This window comes from Mandrillus leucophaeus, unplaced genomic scaffold (genome assembly GCF_000951045.1).
Source record: "Mandrillus leucophaeus isolate KB7577 unplaced genomic scaffold, Mleu.le_1.0 Scaffold979, whole genome shotgun sequence".
NCBI lineage: Eukaryota > Metazoa > Chordata > Mammalia > Primates > Cercopithecidae > Mandrillus > Mandrillus leucophaeus.
This window is the reverse complement of record NW_012110685.1, coordinates 736,964-755,110: the sequence shown is the minus strand read 5'-3', so window position 1 is coordinate 755,110 and position 18,147 is coordinate 736,964. Positions and strand designations below refer to the sequence as shown.

Sequence of the window (18,147 nt, the reverse complement as noted above, 5' to 3'; positions counted from 1 at the left end):
TTTCTTTCTGGGAGGTACTGCCCATGTCAATCCCAGGTTGGGAAAGAAGCACAGGGCTGTGATGCCTCAAGGGCAACCTCGATTACCTTATTTAGAAAGGCCCTGAACTCATGATGGTAACGCATACAGGTGGACCAACAAGGTGAAAGTCACAGTGATTCACAAGCATATAGAAATGCATTTTATTACTTCTTTGTAAGAGTCAATAAGTTTGGCAGAGTCAATAAAGTAAAGATGCTTTAAATTGAAGAAGAAAAAAAGAAGTGGATAGTTTGGGTATTTAGCTAGAAATACAAAGAAACTTGACTTCTAGGGCAGTACAAATTCAAGCCTTCCACGAGCAAACAGTTGAGAGTATGTTTATCTTCTTAAAATGTGTGGGCGTCTTCTCACCACTTCACCTACTCCTCATTGGTGCTTTGTCCCCTCCGTACCACCATTCCTGTTCCAGAGCCTGCAGAGCAAACAGTGAACATTTATACATCAAACTCGGTGAACTAAACATTTAGGAACCTTAGAGTGAATGATTTTAGTCTCATCTAGTTGCTACTTCCCCGAGGAAAGTTCAGATTTTGTGCAGCCTTGATGCGTTGGTTGGAAGTTAACTCAGTTTGAACACTAACCCATCTAATTAGGTGTTTGTTTGAAATCCACGTCTCAGTAGTCAACTGATCTGATGAAACCGCTGTGGTGTGTCTGTATATGTTTGGTGTGGAAATGTAAATGGGTTACAATCCCAGCAAAATAACGTCACAGAAGTTCAGCCAGGTCTACATTTCTAATAAAAAATATTGATTGATTTCAGGGATAGCAAAGATCAGTTCTACCCAATTACACTCTTGCTGCCCCTTCTAAAGCAGCGTGACTCAGGAATTATTTCACGGCACTTAGCCTTTTATATACAACTGCCATTATAAAATGTTCTTTGTGACACATAAAATTATATGTATGTATATGTATCCGTGTGTGTACAGAATATGCTATGAACATATGCCTAAATGGCTTATTTAAGAAACTCAGGGGAGACTGAGATAAAACACAGCAGAATGAGTCTAAAACATGAGGTCCAGAAGAAACAAACACTAACAGAAAGGAGAGAGAATCCAAATAAAAAGAAAAGGGGGAAAGACGTAGATACAGTAAGCAGAGAAAATCCCTTACTGGAGAGAAGAAAAAAAAAATAGGGCCACAGAAAGTTAAATGACAGAGAGTGTGCAACTAGTCCCATAGACCTCTAAAGCTCTTCTGACCCGGATATTCCAATAGTCTAGTCCTGGAAGGAGGGTTTAAATATTCTCTTTATGGCTGGATGCCTAGCATAGAATGTATCTAGACAGCCATGTCCCAGCTAGGCTTTAGGGGAAGATTCCCAAATGGGCAATTAATTTAGATTTAATAGGACAGTTACTGTAAGTTTAAATAAATGCCAGTTAAATATTAACAGCATATTTATTGAAGATTAACATTGCTGGTTGCATTGTGGGATTTTCTTTTCCTTAAAGAAACCCTTTATCGGAAGACTTTTAATCATCTTGACTCTTCCATCGCTTGCCTCAGATCCAGGGCAGCTCATTAATTACTTTGTACAACAGTTTTCTACATTCTGAAGTGGTTACCTAGATGAATGGGAAGAATGGAAGGCCATATAAGAAGGGCTATTTCTGTGCAGGAAGGACTGATGAGTGAATTTGATAAGAGTGTTGAGAAGCATTATAATCCTAGACTATTAGAGTTGGAAACATTCTAGGAAGCCAGCTCATCTAAACTCCTCATTTAGAAGGCAAGAGGAAGAGAGCAGAGCTATTCCACTGAGCTGGTAAGGGGCAGACTTGGGGCTGGAATTCCAGACCCTGGATCCCACACTCTTACTAAGCTGTCACCGTACTCTGAAATTGTTCCTTTAATTCTGCAAAAGTGCGTCAACTCGTTTGAGTGAATTTGTCATTAGACCTTCTCAGTGACCTACAGATCATGAAGATTTTGTTTGTTTTTTGACAAACGAAGGAGCTAAAAATTCAAAAACAAACCGTGACTTATCTAAGGTGACAAAACGACAGGCCAAGTTGAAACTAGAATTCAGGTCTTCCGGTTACAAAATGTATTCGCACAAATGTCACCTCCAATCAAAAGTACAGTTGGACCCATATGTTATTATGCAAATTCTTATGTCATTAAAATTTACTTCGTCTGCTGTTGTTCTTGGATGGGGAACAAGAAACAAAACCTCCAAAGAAAATGAAGGGAAAAGGTCAAACAGAGACAGAAGTTCTAGGTGATTGTTTAGGGAGAATGGAGGACAGGGGTAGAAGTAAGCAAAGTTCCTCTGACAGTGAACTTGGGGTTTTAAACTCCAAATTTGTACTTGATAAAATTGCCATTCCTAGGGCTGTTTCTGTTTGAGAAGCCACTTCCCTACTCTGGCTGGGCTCAGGAATGAATGTCTCCAGGTAACTCTTCCACAGAGGCTACAATGCCAATCCCTGAATGTAGGAATTAGGAAAGATGAGGCAGGCCCAAGATGTTCTTATCTAGTGATTCATTTAAGATGGAGACCTGAGCGTGCTGGGCCTTGCATGGTTGAAGAAGCTTTGGATTCAGCCATCGGGCACATGGGAGCAATGAAGGGCTTAAAGGCTCTTGGAAGGAGGTCAGACATTGTGGCTCACTTTATAATGGGATGGAGGTGTCCTGCCTTTTTGTCAGGTGGATTGGCTACTTTTCTGTTGTACTTTCAAAGTTCCCAGGCTGCTACTGAAAGAGAAAGCTGTCTCCTCTTTTGCAAGCACAGGCTGTTTCCCACAGGCCTAGAGAACAGAGGCCTGACAGTGGGCTGGGAGCTGGGGGCCACAGCTCTTCCTGCTGTGGGTGGTCTAGAGGCTGTGCTACTTCCTCTCTCTAACTACATCTCAGCATGACGTTCCTGCTCTGTACCCCTTATGCTGTGAACTCTAAAAGCATTCCCAGGGCCTGCACTCAGCAGTCTGCTCCTGGGTTCTCCGCATAAATGTCACCTGTAGGCTGACTCAGAATGACGGAAGCACAGCCAATGGCAGCTCCTACCAGTCCCAGCGTGAGAAGCCTGCGAGCAGCCAGGCCTGTGCTAAACTCTTTGCAGCTACTCCCTCATCTTATCCTCACAGCAGTACTGAGCAGTAGTTAACCATGAGGACCACTATTTTACAGATTAGGTTACGGCATGTCCCCAAGGTCCCACAGCTAGTAACGGAGAGAGTGAATATTTGACTTCTGGTCTGAGTCTAAAACCCAAGGTCACGGTCCTTCTTATTGGATAAATATGTACTGAATAAATCTGTGACTGCGTGAACACAGAACGTTGATGGCATTAGAAGTTTTCAGCGAGACACAGAGCACTCCCGAGGTGCCCATCCTTAGTTTGCGTGAACACCGTCTGAGGCTGTTGAGGCAGTTTCTGCTCATGCTCCTTCCCGTCTTGGGTCGTGTAGCGTCTGTGCCGTCTTCTACCACCCACGAGATTCCTGCCCATGCTTGCCCATCCCTTCATCTCCCCCTCACTGTTAAGTCCAGTTTAATGTCATTTCCTTAGGGAAAAGTTTCCTGATCTTCCAGACATGATGAGAATCTCCTATCCTTTCCTTTTTTTTTTTTTTTTTTGCTCACAGCATTCATCACAATTGTATCCACTATTTCATAAAATTCTTTGCTGAATGTCCGTCTCCCCTGCTGGAAGTGCACTTTATGCAGGGGAGGTCCACGTTACTTTTGCCTCTGTCTCTCCCATTCATTGCTTTCACTGACCCTGTTGAGTTGATGAAGGGCTTCCCAATATTTAGAAGTTCTTCAGAGCACCCCAGCCCTCCTAATGCCCCTTTCAATAAAGCTAGAGAACCAAGATTGTGCCTGGGAATCCAGACAAGCGTAATGAGACAAATTGCTTCCCACAGGCTAGGGAAACCTCAGCTTTTTTGTCTCAGCAACGAGAAAGTTCTCAAGGGCTTATAGGGGAGTGCAGGATGGAGTTCATTTAATTTTCATGAATGTTAATAGAAATAAAACCACTGACAAACCCAATAGCACTAGACCACATGCAACTCAAGGGCAGGGGGCATGTCTTTATTTTTGTACCTCTCAACACAGTTCCTGATATACACGAGGAACTCAAAATCCGTTTGCTGGTTTATTAACTAATTTGAGTTCAACCAAATAATTATATACCCAAAGTGATTCTGGGCAGTCGTAGTAAACTCTCCTCTGTGTGTCTCTCTCTTGGCCACAGATGATGCGGCGGCAGGAGTTATCGTATTGGTTAGCTCTTAAATATTGTTCTTACCTGACAGGTGGAGTAGAAAGAACCCTGGTGTAGGAGTCAGGAGTTCTGAGTTCTAGTCTGGATTGGTCAGTGTATAAACTTCATGCTCCTGCGATCACTCCTCCTCCCTCCTGGGGCTCAGTCCTTCACTTAAGACATGAATGGATTATACTACAGATCTTCCAAGGTCCCTTCTGAATGTATCATTCTGTGATGTTATGAGTCCAGGGTCTTATTATGACCCAAAACTTAGATAAAAAGGAAAGACTCTGCCCCAAAGACCCCTGGTTCTCAGGCTGTCCCCTTTGGGCACCTGCCTTTCGCTGCATCGGCACTTTGATTTTGGCTTGTTCATCCTGTTCCCCCTGACTTTTCTGTCTACCTCCGATTGTTCTACCCACCACCTCTCTGCTTTATGCATCTCTTATAAAGCTTTATGGGTTTAAAGTCCATAGATAGCCTCACCTTTGCCATTCCTTCATATCCTCCTTCTCAATTCTCTCTATTTGTGACCTCTTTTCTCTCCCTGGAGCACTCTTCCCCTTTTCAAGTTGCCCCTTTGCTCTTTCTGCTGAAATCCTAACATGCTGGACTATAGCCCAGATGAACCATGATTTTATTTTGATCCTGTATTCATAGAGGAGCAAAAAATAGCATATATTTTTCCAGTTCCCAGCCCTTCCCTACTGCCCTCGAGGCATCTCTTTATCCAGATTTATGCCTCCTTTTCTGATTAAGTCTTCCAATATCTATTTGGTGTCACACCACTCTCTAACTGCCCTGCATTTCCCATCTTCTTGCCTGCACTCCTATGTGAGATCTCCACCAGGAGAGGGGAGCCTTTAGCCTTTTTAGACAAGGAGAAGCAGAGCTGGCATTTGTTAAGCTAGTGCTCCTCTTTTGGTCTCTTGTGTGTATGGAATAGTGACAGCTCTTTAGCTGGTCCCAGCTTGCTCTGGGTAACATGGAGTAAAACAGAAACAACAGCTAATTTCTCTTTCATTGGGAGTTCTTCTCTATTCCAGCCCTGCTTCAGTGTACAGATGCCAGGGTTGCCTGAAGCCTCCATCTACTGCTTCCTCACCTGCCTGCCAACCGTCCAGAGTCGGCATGGCAGGCTCTTCCCTCCTCCCTCCTTTGCAGTCCCAGGATTATTAAAGGGAATATGATTGTTTCCTTTTGCTCAGGGAGTGTGGATGTGTGTACATGTTTGTGAGCTTGAAAGGCATTGTCCTATAGATATTTTTATAACCTGAAGCAATTACAGCTGTCAGCACAGAGACAAGCTGTGACAAGTTGATTTATGTGTACAGTATATGTGTATGCAAGAAGGAAGGGAGGAAGGAGAGGGAGATGGTGGGAAAGAGGGTGGAAGTGGGCGCTCGTTAGGAATCTGCTTTCAAGGAGGCAGAAAGGAAGTTGTTTCTATAAAGAACACAAATAATGAAATTGCTTTGAATGTCATCCCTTTTCATTAACTCGGATATGCTGAGAAAAATAAAATAAATCCAGCAGTTTTTATGAAGCAGGAGACAGGATATAAGATAAGCCACTAAGTGTTGGTTATATTTAGGGATTAAGGGCTGGGAAGTGAGTTGACATATGATTTTGATCTTCATCCTTTCAAACCACTTCAATAGCCGGTTTGAATAAAATGGATTTTGTCTTGTTAATTATGTGGGCATCTCTGACCTTTCACCACTTTCTAAACTTCTATGTTTGAATAAAGTTTGGATCCCTGGGCCCACGAAGCAGGAATGAGGTTGCAAGTGCCTTTTCTCTGAGCTCGGCTGGGTTTTCTGCTGCAACTGCTGGATTGCTCAGCTTAGCACTCTCCCTTCATGGGCAGAGACAAAGGTGGTTTGATTGTCTTAGATCAACTGCATGCAGACTGGTAGCAACCAAACATCTCAAAGAGCCTGTACGAAGACTTATTTTCCTGCCCAGACATACTAATGAAGCAATGGCAGGAAAATGTATTAATAAAGCATCTTCCATCTTAAATGGATTTCTAAGTATTTTCCTGTAGAGTTAATCATGTATGTAGGCCCCTCGGGAAAGCCTGTTGTTGTCATTATCCACATCCCTAGATGCAAAAACTAATGCTCATTTGTACCTACCTGAAAATTGGATGCGAGAGCCAGGATTAGCATTTACCACGAAAGGAATCATCCCTGCCATTCTCAGGCCTGGAGGGAAATGACTCTAAAGCTCAGAATGAGCCCCTGTCCTTTCCCCATGACGGGCATTTGTTTCCACTTGTTGTGGTGAGGATGTGTTTAAGAAGAGGGGTTGAGAGGGGGGAGTATGAGTGATGGTTGAAATGAATGGATGAATTATTAGAGGTGACCCCTTGGCTTGTGGAGAAGCAGCCCAAATTCAGCAGACTGAAAGTCGGCAAACATCATCTCACAGCTTTAGTGTATCATCATATTTATCTTAACGTGGTGAAGTTATTCAATTTCCTATTTCCACAATTGCCCACTGGAAAATGGAGACACAATAGAGTCTTCCAAGAATGAACTAGTGCTAAAATAGGTTAATTTTCCTTCTTTCCTTTCAAAAATACAAACAAAGCTCTTCTGCTCCCCACAGATATAATTGTTTATTCCTGATGGTAAAGTCATTTACTGCAGCCATAAGTTGACAACTGATAGTTTTGGTGTTATACATCAAATGATCCCCAGTGGCCAAAAGTAGCAGATGAGTTTCCCAGAGAATTTAATATCAGAAAAGTCACCAGAGGAGGGAACAATTGGCCCAATGATGAGTTAATACAAAGTATTTTGAGATATTCACTGTAAAGTCGCTTTACTCTTGCTGGCTGAGCACGCTCTAGTCAGCTATGACAATGGAAAGCCAAGCCTTCTTAGTCTTTCTTTGTTACCCAAGAGTGTGGTTCCCATTTCCCCAAAGCCTACTTCTGTCCTATCTCCATAAAATAGTTAGTGTGAGGGAGATTTGATTGGTGAAATGTTTGTGTCCTCTCCAACGTGTTATCTGCATGTAAGTGTTCGGTACTGCTCCAAGGTTGCCAGAATGAGCCCTTATGGTTATATGACTCTCTTATAATGGTTGTCTCTTTCATGCTGGATGGCTAGAACATTTTTTCTGTTATTTAACAGTTGTTCACAACAACAACAACAAAAAGCTTCCTGGTTGTGTTTGATAGAAAGTCCAGGGGAAAAACAAAGGCACTGTTGCCTCCTCTATCCCCAAGGAGAATGTGGGTCAGGGCTGGAGCCGGGCTCTGGGAATCCTGAGAAGGGAGCATTATTAATGTCGCCACCACTGTGCCTGCTGGGCTGCTCTGTGCTTCCCCCTTGCACAAGGACCAGGCCCAGCCAGGGAAAGGAAACGCAGGCCATTCCCTCAGAGCCGAAGTTAAGGGAGAAATAATAATACAGGCACAGGAGGACCAGCAGCAGCCAGAGAGGAGAAGTGACAGGGACCGAGGCAAATGCAGTCTCTCCTTGGGTTTCAAGAATTTGAGAAACACACCTCTTAAAGATGAAATCAGCTGTGCCAGAGCGTGAGGCCCAGGAAAACTGGGAGTCTGCTGTATAAAGACAGCAAGTGGCTCACACTCATCCACCCAAGTGAGCACTTTTGCAGGCCCAGCATCTTTTAATGGCGACAAAACAAGAATAAAGAATGTAAGTGGGTGTCTGAACTTGACCAACATTTTGATGATGCGATTTTTCCAGTTTCGCACACTAAGAGGCTTCTGTGATTTTGGATTTGTTTTTATATATGACAGATCTCTAGAATGGTAGTGTTGAGTCTCTGGGGTTTTGAGCAGCTTTTTGGGGGCTGCTGGGTGGGTGCTGTACTGCTGAATAACTATGAGGTTCTTCTAAAACATCCTCCCAACACTCTGAATTTACTCAGAATGCCAACGGAATTAATCTGATCATTTTAAAGGTGCATGTATGCATGCTGCAGGGTGTTCCTTTCCCAGTTAATTAGTTTGTGACCCTTTTTAAGATGTCTCAAGTCTGGGGCTGATTAAGGTTGCACGGTAACTTTGCTTTTTTTCCTAATTTGGAAGCGCGTAAATGGTTAAACGCCTGGCCTGGGCTGGGCTGGTGCACAGCCGGGGACCGGCGCGGCGGGGGTTAAGGTGGGCGCCCGCGCCCTGCGCCCCGCGCCCGCCCGCCGGGATGAGAGCGCAATCCGCGCCGCCAGCCCGCCCGCTCGCTCCGAGGCGGCACCGGGAGAAAGTGGCGGTCAGGGATGGAGCTGCTGCCATGACAACCCCGGCGGTCGGGGCCCGCGTGCGTCGGGGCTGCTCCCGGGAGGAAGGCGGCGCGGAGGCCGGGGGCGGCCGCTGAGCTTGGCGTCCGCGCGGCTCCGGTGCCGGCTGCGCCGCGCCTTCCCCAGCGAGCTAGCGAGCTAGGGGCCGCCGCGGTCCGCTCCCGCCGCCCGGCCGCTCCTTCCTCTGCCACCGCCGCAGCTCCTGCCCCGCCGAGCCCGGCCGGAGAGCCGCGGCTGCAGCGCGCATTTGGGCTCCGAGGAAGTTGACCGAGGCGGCTGCCGCAGGATCCCGGGTCCGGATTGAACGAAGCCCGCGCGGCCGTCTCCTCCGCGCGCCACCCCTGCGCCTCCCGCGAGCTCCACTTCCCATCTGCTATTGTTTCCGACTGTTTTCCGGTGGCGAGCCCGGCTCCGAAACTTACAAAGTGTTGGATTCCCCCTGTTGGAACTGAGGGACTGCAGACCGCCTCTGGGTGGCTGGATGAAGCCCACCCCGTCCCCTTCCGGTACCAAAGTGCTTACTCCTCTCCAAAGTGCCATGTCTGAACTGCCACTGGGAAGAAGCGGCTCCTGAGGCGCGCCCACACCTTTCACCTGCCTCGCGCTTCCCCCTCCTCGGCCACCTTCCGGGCCGAAGCCGCAAGGAGGGAGCCCCCTTTGGCCGCCCGCCGTGGAACTGGTTTTCCGAGGCTGGCAAGCCGAGGCTGGATTTGGGGGAGGAATATTAGACTTGGAGGAGTCTGCGCGCTTTTCTCCTCCCCGCGCCTCCCGGTCGCCGCTAGTTCACCGCTCCGTCCCCGCGCTCGCTCCGCACCCCACCCACTTCCTGTGCTCGCCCGGGGGGCGTGTGCCGTGCGGCTGCCGGAGTTCTGGGAAGTTGTGGCTGTCGAGGATGGGGGTCTGTGGGTACCTGTTCCTGCCCTGGAAGTGCCTCGTGGTCGTGTCTCTCAGGCTGCTGTTCCTTGTACCCACAGGAGTGCCCGTGCGCAGCGGAGATGCCACCTTCCCCAAAGCTATGGACAACGTGACGGTCCGGCAGGGGGAGAGCGCCACCCTCAGGTAGGGAGCTGACATTGTTCTACGGATTGATGATTTGTATGGGGTGGGGGTAAGGGGCAGGGGTGCAGGTGTGTGCACTGAGTCGTGCCTGGGTTGGCGGAGAGGTGGCTGGTTCCCTGGGCTGCACAATTTATGGCTGCGCTGGGAGCTCTGCCCGGGAATGTGGCATTCATGGGGAAAGGCTCAGAGGTTCTGGCGGTGAGCTTTTTCCCAAAAACTGGCCTCTGCGGCTCAGGCACTTGTTAAGGGTGAGGGGTGGCTGGACCAGGTGGTCGCTGAGACTGAGGGACTTGTCCCTGGCACTGTCTGTGCCTGAGCCTGGTGGCCGTGGTGACAGGGGGCTTGGAGGGGCTCCCCGTGAGCAGTCTTCTCTGAAGTTAATGAGTCCCAAAGGAGGGGTCTGGCTTGGAGTGAATGCCCCCACTCGCCCATGCCATGGGGCTTTGCCAGCCCTGGCTCCTGCACTCTGGGAGAGCTGCCGTTTTGTCCTGGGTCTGACTGTGCCCGGGCTTTCCTGGGGTGCCTTCATGCCGTGAGCTGGTGAGCAGACAGAGGTGCTTTCTCCTGTCTGAACGTGGCTTTCTGAGGCCCGAGTCATGGAGTCTGATTTGTCCGTGGAAAATGGCATTTACTGTGGTGAACTGTGTTCTGTTCCTGCTGTCCACCAAAACAGTACGTGCAAAACTCGTCTACTGCAGAGAAACTAGGTTTCAGTGTTGGGTTGGGTCCTGATTGGCTTCTGGGGTTAAGGCTTACAGGCACTGGGGGAGGAGGAGAAGAAGAAGAATCTCGGTTATGCTTTGTGTAAGGTAGAATGATTCCATCTCCCTGATTACCTTGCCTGCAGAAATGGTAACTCAATTTCCAGTGTTGATAAACCACACCTCTCATCTGAGGGCAACACACTTAATGATTGCAATGGGAAATTTTATTTTCTGGAATTTTATAAGCAAATAAGCATGAGGTAGAAGTTAAGAAGGTTCAGGGGAACGATTTCCCTGCCTCTCCTTGGTTTCGTCTGTCCTCTTAAATAAAGTTTTCCAAACTAAGCAACAGAACTAACCACAAGGCAACATGGCAATATTCTTGTCCTTTGCACATGAAGATTTCCGGAAAGATAACCCTGGTGCCATTGCCTACTGTTTTGCCCCTCTGATGACTTCTTCTAGGATTGGGTTGTTTGTGGACTGTATACTTAAGGCAGTGTCTATAGGATAGAAAATGGTGAAGAGGAGGCAGTGTCAATACAGAGCTGAATTATCAGGACATTGCCAAAGGAAGTGTGTAATTTAGGGACCCACGGAGGGCTACAAGCATCCTGTGATCCTTTGTCTAGGGAGAGCTTATCCTCATGGCTCTGGTGAACTCCTAGTTACGTGTTGGCTTATGAGACCCACCTCTTCCACTCTTCTGGGAAAAAATAAAGCGACTAGCTTCCCCCACTCTGAAATGATTGTGTATCTGCTTTAAAAGTGGATTTCAGGGTGGTTACAAATATGCAGTGATTTCAGATTACTTAAATAAAAAACCAAAAATGAACGTCTAAAGCAGTAATAATCAAGGAAATTTAATGTTCTCTGGATGCCCTCTTTGTCCTTAGTCCTTGACTGCAAGGAGGGTCTCCCAGGGACAGAGACGTTCTCATATGGGGAACATTTTAGATACAAATGGGACTTTTTTTTTTTTTCCAAGGAAAAGGTGTGAGGTAGCTCTGTAGAGATTTGAAGATAAATAAACAGGAAGTGGGTCCTGGCAGACAGAGACCCTCTGTCTGAGGCCAGGATCTGGTTTCCAGAGGTGGTCTTCAAGGCTTCTGAAAATCAGGGCTGTCCAGAGGGTGGCTGTATTCAGCAGAGGCTGAATCACGGGACAGGCCTGGGTTAGGAGTAGCTTCTTTTTGAAATCACATTATCAGTACTGGCTGACTTATCTTTGTCTTCCCCTTCATGCTTCTTTTTTTCTCATTCTGCCAGTCCCTTTCTCTGTCTCTTTCAGCACTAATGTTTGTTTGGATTTTCACATGTGCTCTCCACACAGTGGTATTGTTTGGGTATGGATGGAGATGGCAACATGGTGGAGCTTCCTTTCTAGACCCTTGAATTGGCCCCAACCCAGCCAAGTTCCTTCTGGAACATCTCCTGTCATTCTGTGCCAGCCTCAGGGGCTGAATGTCTTCTTGATACGCAAGAGAAAGGCCCTCACAGTGGATGGAGCACTACAGGGCAGGGATTAGATGAGCTAGGGTCTGAGCCACATCAGCCCTTGACCGTGGGCCTGACCGAGGATGTGAATCAGGCACCAGGTGTAATAACCATTTGGAGGATGCTCAGGCCTCTCAGGATTGCCCTTCTTCTCAGACTCTGATGCACTAGAACAAGGAAGGGCTGCCCTGCTGGGATGGACTTTGGTGGAGTGGAAGTCCCTGAACTCTCAAACACAGGCCTTGCATTTTCTTGTTCTGTGTACAGAGAGGCAAGTAGGAATTTCAGAATGTATTTTGTTTGCATAAAAATTGCTACATTTTCACGTAACCTGACTGTAGGTTGCAACAATCTAGTAGTTCAGAGTTCTGAGTTATTTTCTTTTTGCTTTGTATTGTGTGTGTGTAGGGGGACAGAGGACCCTTCCTTCCTTCTTTCCATCTTTCTTTCTTTCTTCTTCCGTTTGTTTTTTTCTTCTTTAGCTAATCATATGACCAAGCGGTAAGGAACCACAGCTAGGGGAGACCAGAGCACCTGTGCTGTGGCCTGGAGGGCCGCCATATCCATCTTCCTATGGGTGATTGGGTGATGGTGGTGATACTTGTAGTTTTCTTCATAACCAGCAGAGGACTTTTTGCTCTAATTTCATTTTATTCTGCTTTGTTCTCACCAACATCATTTTTTGAGGATCTTTTGCAGTCCCTAAAGAATAAATGCTCAGCAGAAGATTCTAATGTGAGGAAACTTTTAAAAAATGTTTTATCTTATCCAAGTAGCTCTAACAATCCTTGTGGAGGTATTGGGAAACCTTTCAATTAGCATAGCATTGACAGCCTGAAAAGAATTACAGTTTACAATCTCCCACTCTTTCTGCCCTCCTGCTGACATTCTGTAGGCATGTTTCTTAAAAGGGTGAGGTAAAACAGAATCTGCAATAATAGTACTATTAGCCAATGTTTATTGAGTGCTTACTATGTGTTAGGGAGTATCTGAGTGTTTTAATAATATCTAACCTATCATTCAGCCTCGTAACATTAACACTTCAATAACAGCCCTATGGTATAGGAGATATTATTATCCCTCTTTTGCAGAGGAGGAAACTGAGGTGTGGAGAGTTTACATGCTTTGATGAGGGTGGCACAGCTAGGAAGCTTGGAAGCCAGACTATGAATTACTGGTAATAATCATGTTAATAGGATGCATAGTACTATCATTGGTCTGTTACTGTGTGAACATTTTATGTAAACAGTAACATTTAATCCTCACAACTCTCTGAAGTAGACTTAATTATTCCCCATTAAGACCCAGTGAGGGGGAACTTACCTGAAATGACACAGGCATCCAGTGGCAGGCCGGTATGCTGCCTCAGGACTCCACTCCTTGACTTTGTACACCAAGCTTCCCAGGACTATTCAGGACCCTTTGAATTCTGTGCTCCTCTCATTCCTCTGTGGCACTTAATGTCTGCCCTATTCATTTTGGCTTAGACCCTGTTTTCCAGTGTTCACTAACTCTCTGTCTTCTTTCTTCCCTTGGGCTGCAGAGCACCTCTTGGAAAGTGAGAATCATGCCTTGTCATGGCATGAGCACTGTGTGCTGGCAGATTCTTACTCAAACAAAATGAATGAAAGCCAAACAGCAATATCCCCCAGCTATATTCAATTTATCTCCTTACCACATTTCTCTATCATTTTATTTTAAATTTCAACTATGGTCAATCAAAAATGTATTGAGTGATTCTTTCAAGAAGGGGACTGTATTAGTCCGTTTTCACAGTGCTGATAAAGACATACCCAAGACGGGGTAATTTATAAAGAAAAAGAGGTTTAATGGACTCACAGTTCCACGTGGCTGGGGAGGCCTCACAATCATGGCAGAAGGCAAACGGCACATTTTACATGGCGGCAGACAAGACAGTGAAAGCCAAGAGAAGGGGGAAACCGTTATAAAATCATCAGATCCTGTGAGACTTATTCACTACCATGATAACAGTGTGGGAAAAACTGCCCTGATGATTCCATTATCTCCCACTGGGTCCCTCCCACAACACATAGGAGTTATGGGAGCTACAATTCAAGATGAGATTTGGGTGGGGACACAGCCAGACCATATCAGGCACTGAGCTGGGTGTTTGGGTGTGGAAAGGCAGATGGCCTGGACTTGGCTTTTGGGGGCTTGGGTCCAACTGAAAAAGCTGGCCGTGGAGAAAAAGATCATTGACCTTGTGAGGCAGAGTACACCATGAAAACGTAGGCGGTCACGCTCTCTGTGGCTGGAGCAGAGCCCCTCTGTTGGAGCGAAGGCTTTCTGTGGATTGGCAGGACTTCACTAACTCCTAGCTCCTGGGTGGAAGTGAGCAGACATCAGTGAGGAATTACAGAGCCCCAGATGCCCAACTGCATGGGTGTCATTCACTTAGAGACCTTCACTAAGCATCAACACACCGGTCACTTGGCAGTTTCAATGAATGGTTTCCACGTTTCGGAGATTCCCCAGTTAAGGCAGCAGCTAGTAAAGTACATTATTTCCTGGGGATCACTTGGTAGGTGGGCATCAGAGGCTGAACTCTGCATTCTGTTGTGCCTCTAGACCATGGGCTTAGCGATTGGATGATGTTGTTTTTCTAGGGTGAGTTAGGAATTGAAGGTCTGAGAAATGTATGCAATTTAGGTTGAGTTTTGATGTGGAACTCCATTGAATCACACAGACTAAATGTGGTTTTGATACTTGAGAGGACCCAGGGAGTCACCCTCTAGATGAAGGAAGCTGTGGCACTTTGCTCATGTCATGTAAAGTGCTTGGAATTTCATTTGGTAAGCAAATGGATTCTCTGGTAGTCCCTCCAACTACTCCACAGCCTCTTGAGGGCAGAACTATGCCTCCTCCAGGCTTGCCTCCTAATCCGCAGCACATGGCTTGGCCTGTGGAATTTGCTAATAAAATCCAAAGGACTCTCATCCTGCCTTTCCCTTCACTCACTCTGTTGTGGACACCCATAAACAGCTTATTCCAGCTGCAAAGCGTTTCCTCTTGTGGTCCCCGCTGCTGTGAACACCCGTACCCTGATCTTCCCATGGACAGCTGTTTCTTCTCATTTTGGCCTAAGCTCACACAGAATTCCCTCCCTGATGCCTTCCCTGATAGCAAATCAAAATAATCCTCTACCACTACCACCAGTCTTACCCTGGCATATCGTCCTGCAGTTTTTTTCTTCAGAACAATCGTCTCCATCCGAAGTTATCCCATTCATTATTTGGTTATCCGTGTATGGTTTGTCTTTCCCAAAGGGGCTGTAAATTCCTTGAGAAGAGATATGCTCTGTCTTGTTAGCACTGTATAAGCAGTGTCTGGCAGATAGAAGGTGTTCAATAAAGTTGTTGCATGAATGACTGCAGGAATGAAGGCCTGAGATCACGTCTTCTCCTCCTCGGAGTCTGTGTCCTTTTTCCTAGATTGTTTTGTGTTGTCCTTGCCTTAGGCATGTTACTTCCTCGGTGTCATTTCTGTCTGGGCAGCTGTGTGAGGCTGCTCTTGTGGAGGTGCTGGGGACAGGTTACAAATACATAGAAGTCATTGAACTTGTGTCTGTCTGTCCAGGCCACAAACGGGGTGTGTTGGTTGTCCATTATTTAATATTTGCACCCGTGACACATGCCTTCCTTCTGCTGGGTCACTTCCCCACCCAGTCCTTAAGCCTTTGAAGAAACAATGATATAGTCAACCCTAGAGAAATTAGCATTTTCAAGATAAGGAGGGACACAGAAAAGCACTCTGCCTGTCCTTTCTCTCTGTTTGTGGAGTGTACTGGCAGTGGTTGTGGTGGTGTAACTATTGATCTGTTGTTTATGAGTTCACCCGTTCAGAATAGCAATGCTACTCAGGAAGCCTGTGCTGCTCCCACTCCGCTGCCCCCTCCCAGGACCGGCCACTGGGCACTCACCTTGGGGCTTGCCAGGCATCCGGCTGGTGTCCTGTGGCTCTGAGGAGAAGGGACAGATGGGACCAAGGAGGGAGGCTCCTGGAAGCACATTCAGCTGTTGAGGAGCCAAAAACTAAAATGGGAAAACTAAAAACTCAACCTAACATGGGGCAGAAGGAGTAGGAGGATGCCAGTTGTCACTGAAAGCCAGAGGAGGCTACGGGGGCCAGCTCGGTTCTCTGACACCCCTCATCTGAACCATAAGTGCTTTGCAGAAAAATGTCTCCTTTCTCCGTCTTTCAAATGCATAGCATTCTTGAGTTTGAATGGATTGCAGAGATCTGGGAGGTCAACCACCTGGTTTTACAGATAGTGGAAGTAGTGATAATCAGTCTTGCACAAGGATGCCTTCCGGAAGGGTGAGAGGGCCGGCAGCCAGTACAGTCTCCATCCCCAGGCTGTGAGCCCTCACTTGGGGCTACGCATGCTGAAGGAAAGGCCATGTTTTCCTACTAAGTGCAAGAGCATCCTGCTGACCGTGAATGCTTTCAATGCATTTGGCTGACATTTATCACCGTATTCTCTCCTGACTGCTGGTTTAGTCTGTACCACACCTTGCATTCTTATGCTCTGACTCTCACTCCATGTGGGACGGCTGTTTCCTGCGGGTCAGGTCCTGTGCTGGGCAGTTTTACCAGAAGAACCTCATTTAATCCTCACAGGTGCTCCATCAGGTGGACACAATTATTACTCTGATTTTACAGAGCAGGAAACCAACGTGCTGAGAGGCACAGTGAAGGTATTTTCCCAGCTCGCATACTCAGGTGGGTGCTGAGCCTGGGACTCAGGATGGGTGGTGTCTGACTCCTAGGCAATGCCCCTCTGTTCCATAGTGCTGGTCTCGTTCTGTCCCTTCTTTTCTTCATTGCCAAGTTCCTCTCCCACTAGAGACCCAGTGAGTTTGGTTGTCCCTCCTGGTCGTGGTGCACAGGCATCCCCTCTCCTGAAGCATGAGAAACAGGGCCTGGGAGTGTTTAAGGTTTCATGTCATCCATGGCGTGGAGACACAGGGACCCAGCCGACCTCTAGAGGTCCCTTCTACTCACAGAATCCTACAATTTCCGTAATTTGTTCAGAGGAAGACTCTTACTCCAGGCTCTTCCGTTCATCTTTGGCTTTAGGTATCAGCAATCTTCGACTTCCTCACAGGAGGCTAATAATACCGTGAACATTTCCACCTACTTCTCTGGAATGTGGTATTGAACCAATCAAGGCAGACACCAATTCCAGGAGGATTCCACAGGCCAGTCAGTGGATGTGGATGCCATAGTACCAGGGGAACAGGAGGGACCAGCTCCAAAATGCTTCCTTCTTTTCTTAACTACTAATAGGCATCTCTCCTGGGGAATCTTGTAAAAAAAAAAAGATAATTAATGGTAATGGCATATTTGTTCTTTTGGGTTGAAAGTCTCCACTGATGAGTAAAATAGAACATTATCCTTGTGTTATTTAAGGTCATTTTGCTTCCTCAGGAGTAAGTTGATGGGTTCCCACTGTGTAATAGATAACTAATACTAAATAAATAATAAGTAATACTACCAACATCATTATAGATGGTCAAATAATATTATTTTATATTGTTTTTTAGGAAAGCAAGGATTTATTGAGTTTAGGATGCAATTTCAGATTGCATGTGTGAGCTGAAGAGAGAAGGAAGCAACAGGGAAGTTTACTAGGAGTACAATCGTTGGAGACAAAGATCTCCAACACACAAGACCTTACTGGCTCAAAGGTACCATGGGTGGTAGGCTAGAAGGAAGACAGAGTGGGAGACAGGAATCTACAAACACTGGCTCAGGCACTTTGTTTGATTGCAGGCAAAATTTGTAATCTCGCCACCCTCCATTTAAAGAGGACCGTCATTACCCAATCTCAAAGTGTTGTTTTAGGTTAAAATGAGATAACACACACAAAGCATAGTATATAGTTATAACTTTCTTTATATATGAATATATATGTATGTGCACATGCCTGTGTGCATATGTGTGTATATAATATACACACATATACCAATTTTCATTATGAACTATTATAGCTTAAACACTTTGGCAGATATACCAGTGTCTTGCTTCTGAAAGATCCAGTTATAGGTGGACAGATCCCCTTTTGTCCACCTATAATTGTGAGGTTTTTTTTGTGGTGCCTCTCCTATACATCTGTTTAGAGATTCTTCAGTTTCAAATCATTTCTTGAGATATTTTATTTCTGAGAGGGAGTGAGAAGAAAGATATTTCTTTGTTTTTCATAAGAAGATTGTTGCATAGCACGTTGTGACAGTTCATGGCTCTGAAGATGCATTTCCCACCAGAAAAATTCATCCAGAAGGTTCTGTGGAGCAGGTTATCTGTGAATTCATGCATAGA

The 18,147-nt window shown here is 46.2% G+C and overlaps 1 protein-coding gene across 5 annotated transcripts in view; it reads left to right on the top strand.

Annotated features, from left to right (window-relative positions):
• NTM (neurotrimin) overlaps positions 1 to 18,147 on the top strand; it is a 718,324-nt gene that overhangs the window by 255,486 nt on the left and 444,691 nt on the right. For 3 of the 5 annotated variants that reach the window (XM_011970824.1, XM_011970821.1, XM_011970820.1), the window contains exon 1: positions 8,585 to 9,604. In XM_011970824.1, the coding sequence (XP_011826214.1) occupies positions 9,438 to 9,604 (167 nt within the window). In that variant the 5' untranslated portion in view covers positions 8,585 to 9,437. Of the gene's footprint in view, positions 1 to 7,563; positions 7,945 to 8,584; positions 9,605 to 18,147 lie in introns of those variants that run through there. The other 2 variants (XM_011970825.1, XM_011970822.1) reach the window with 2 other exon arrangements.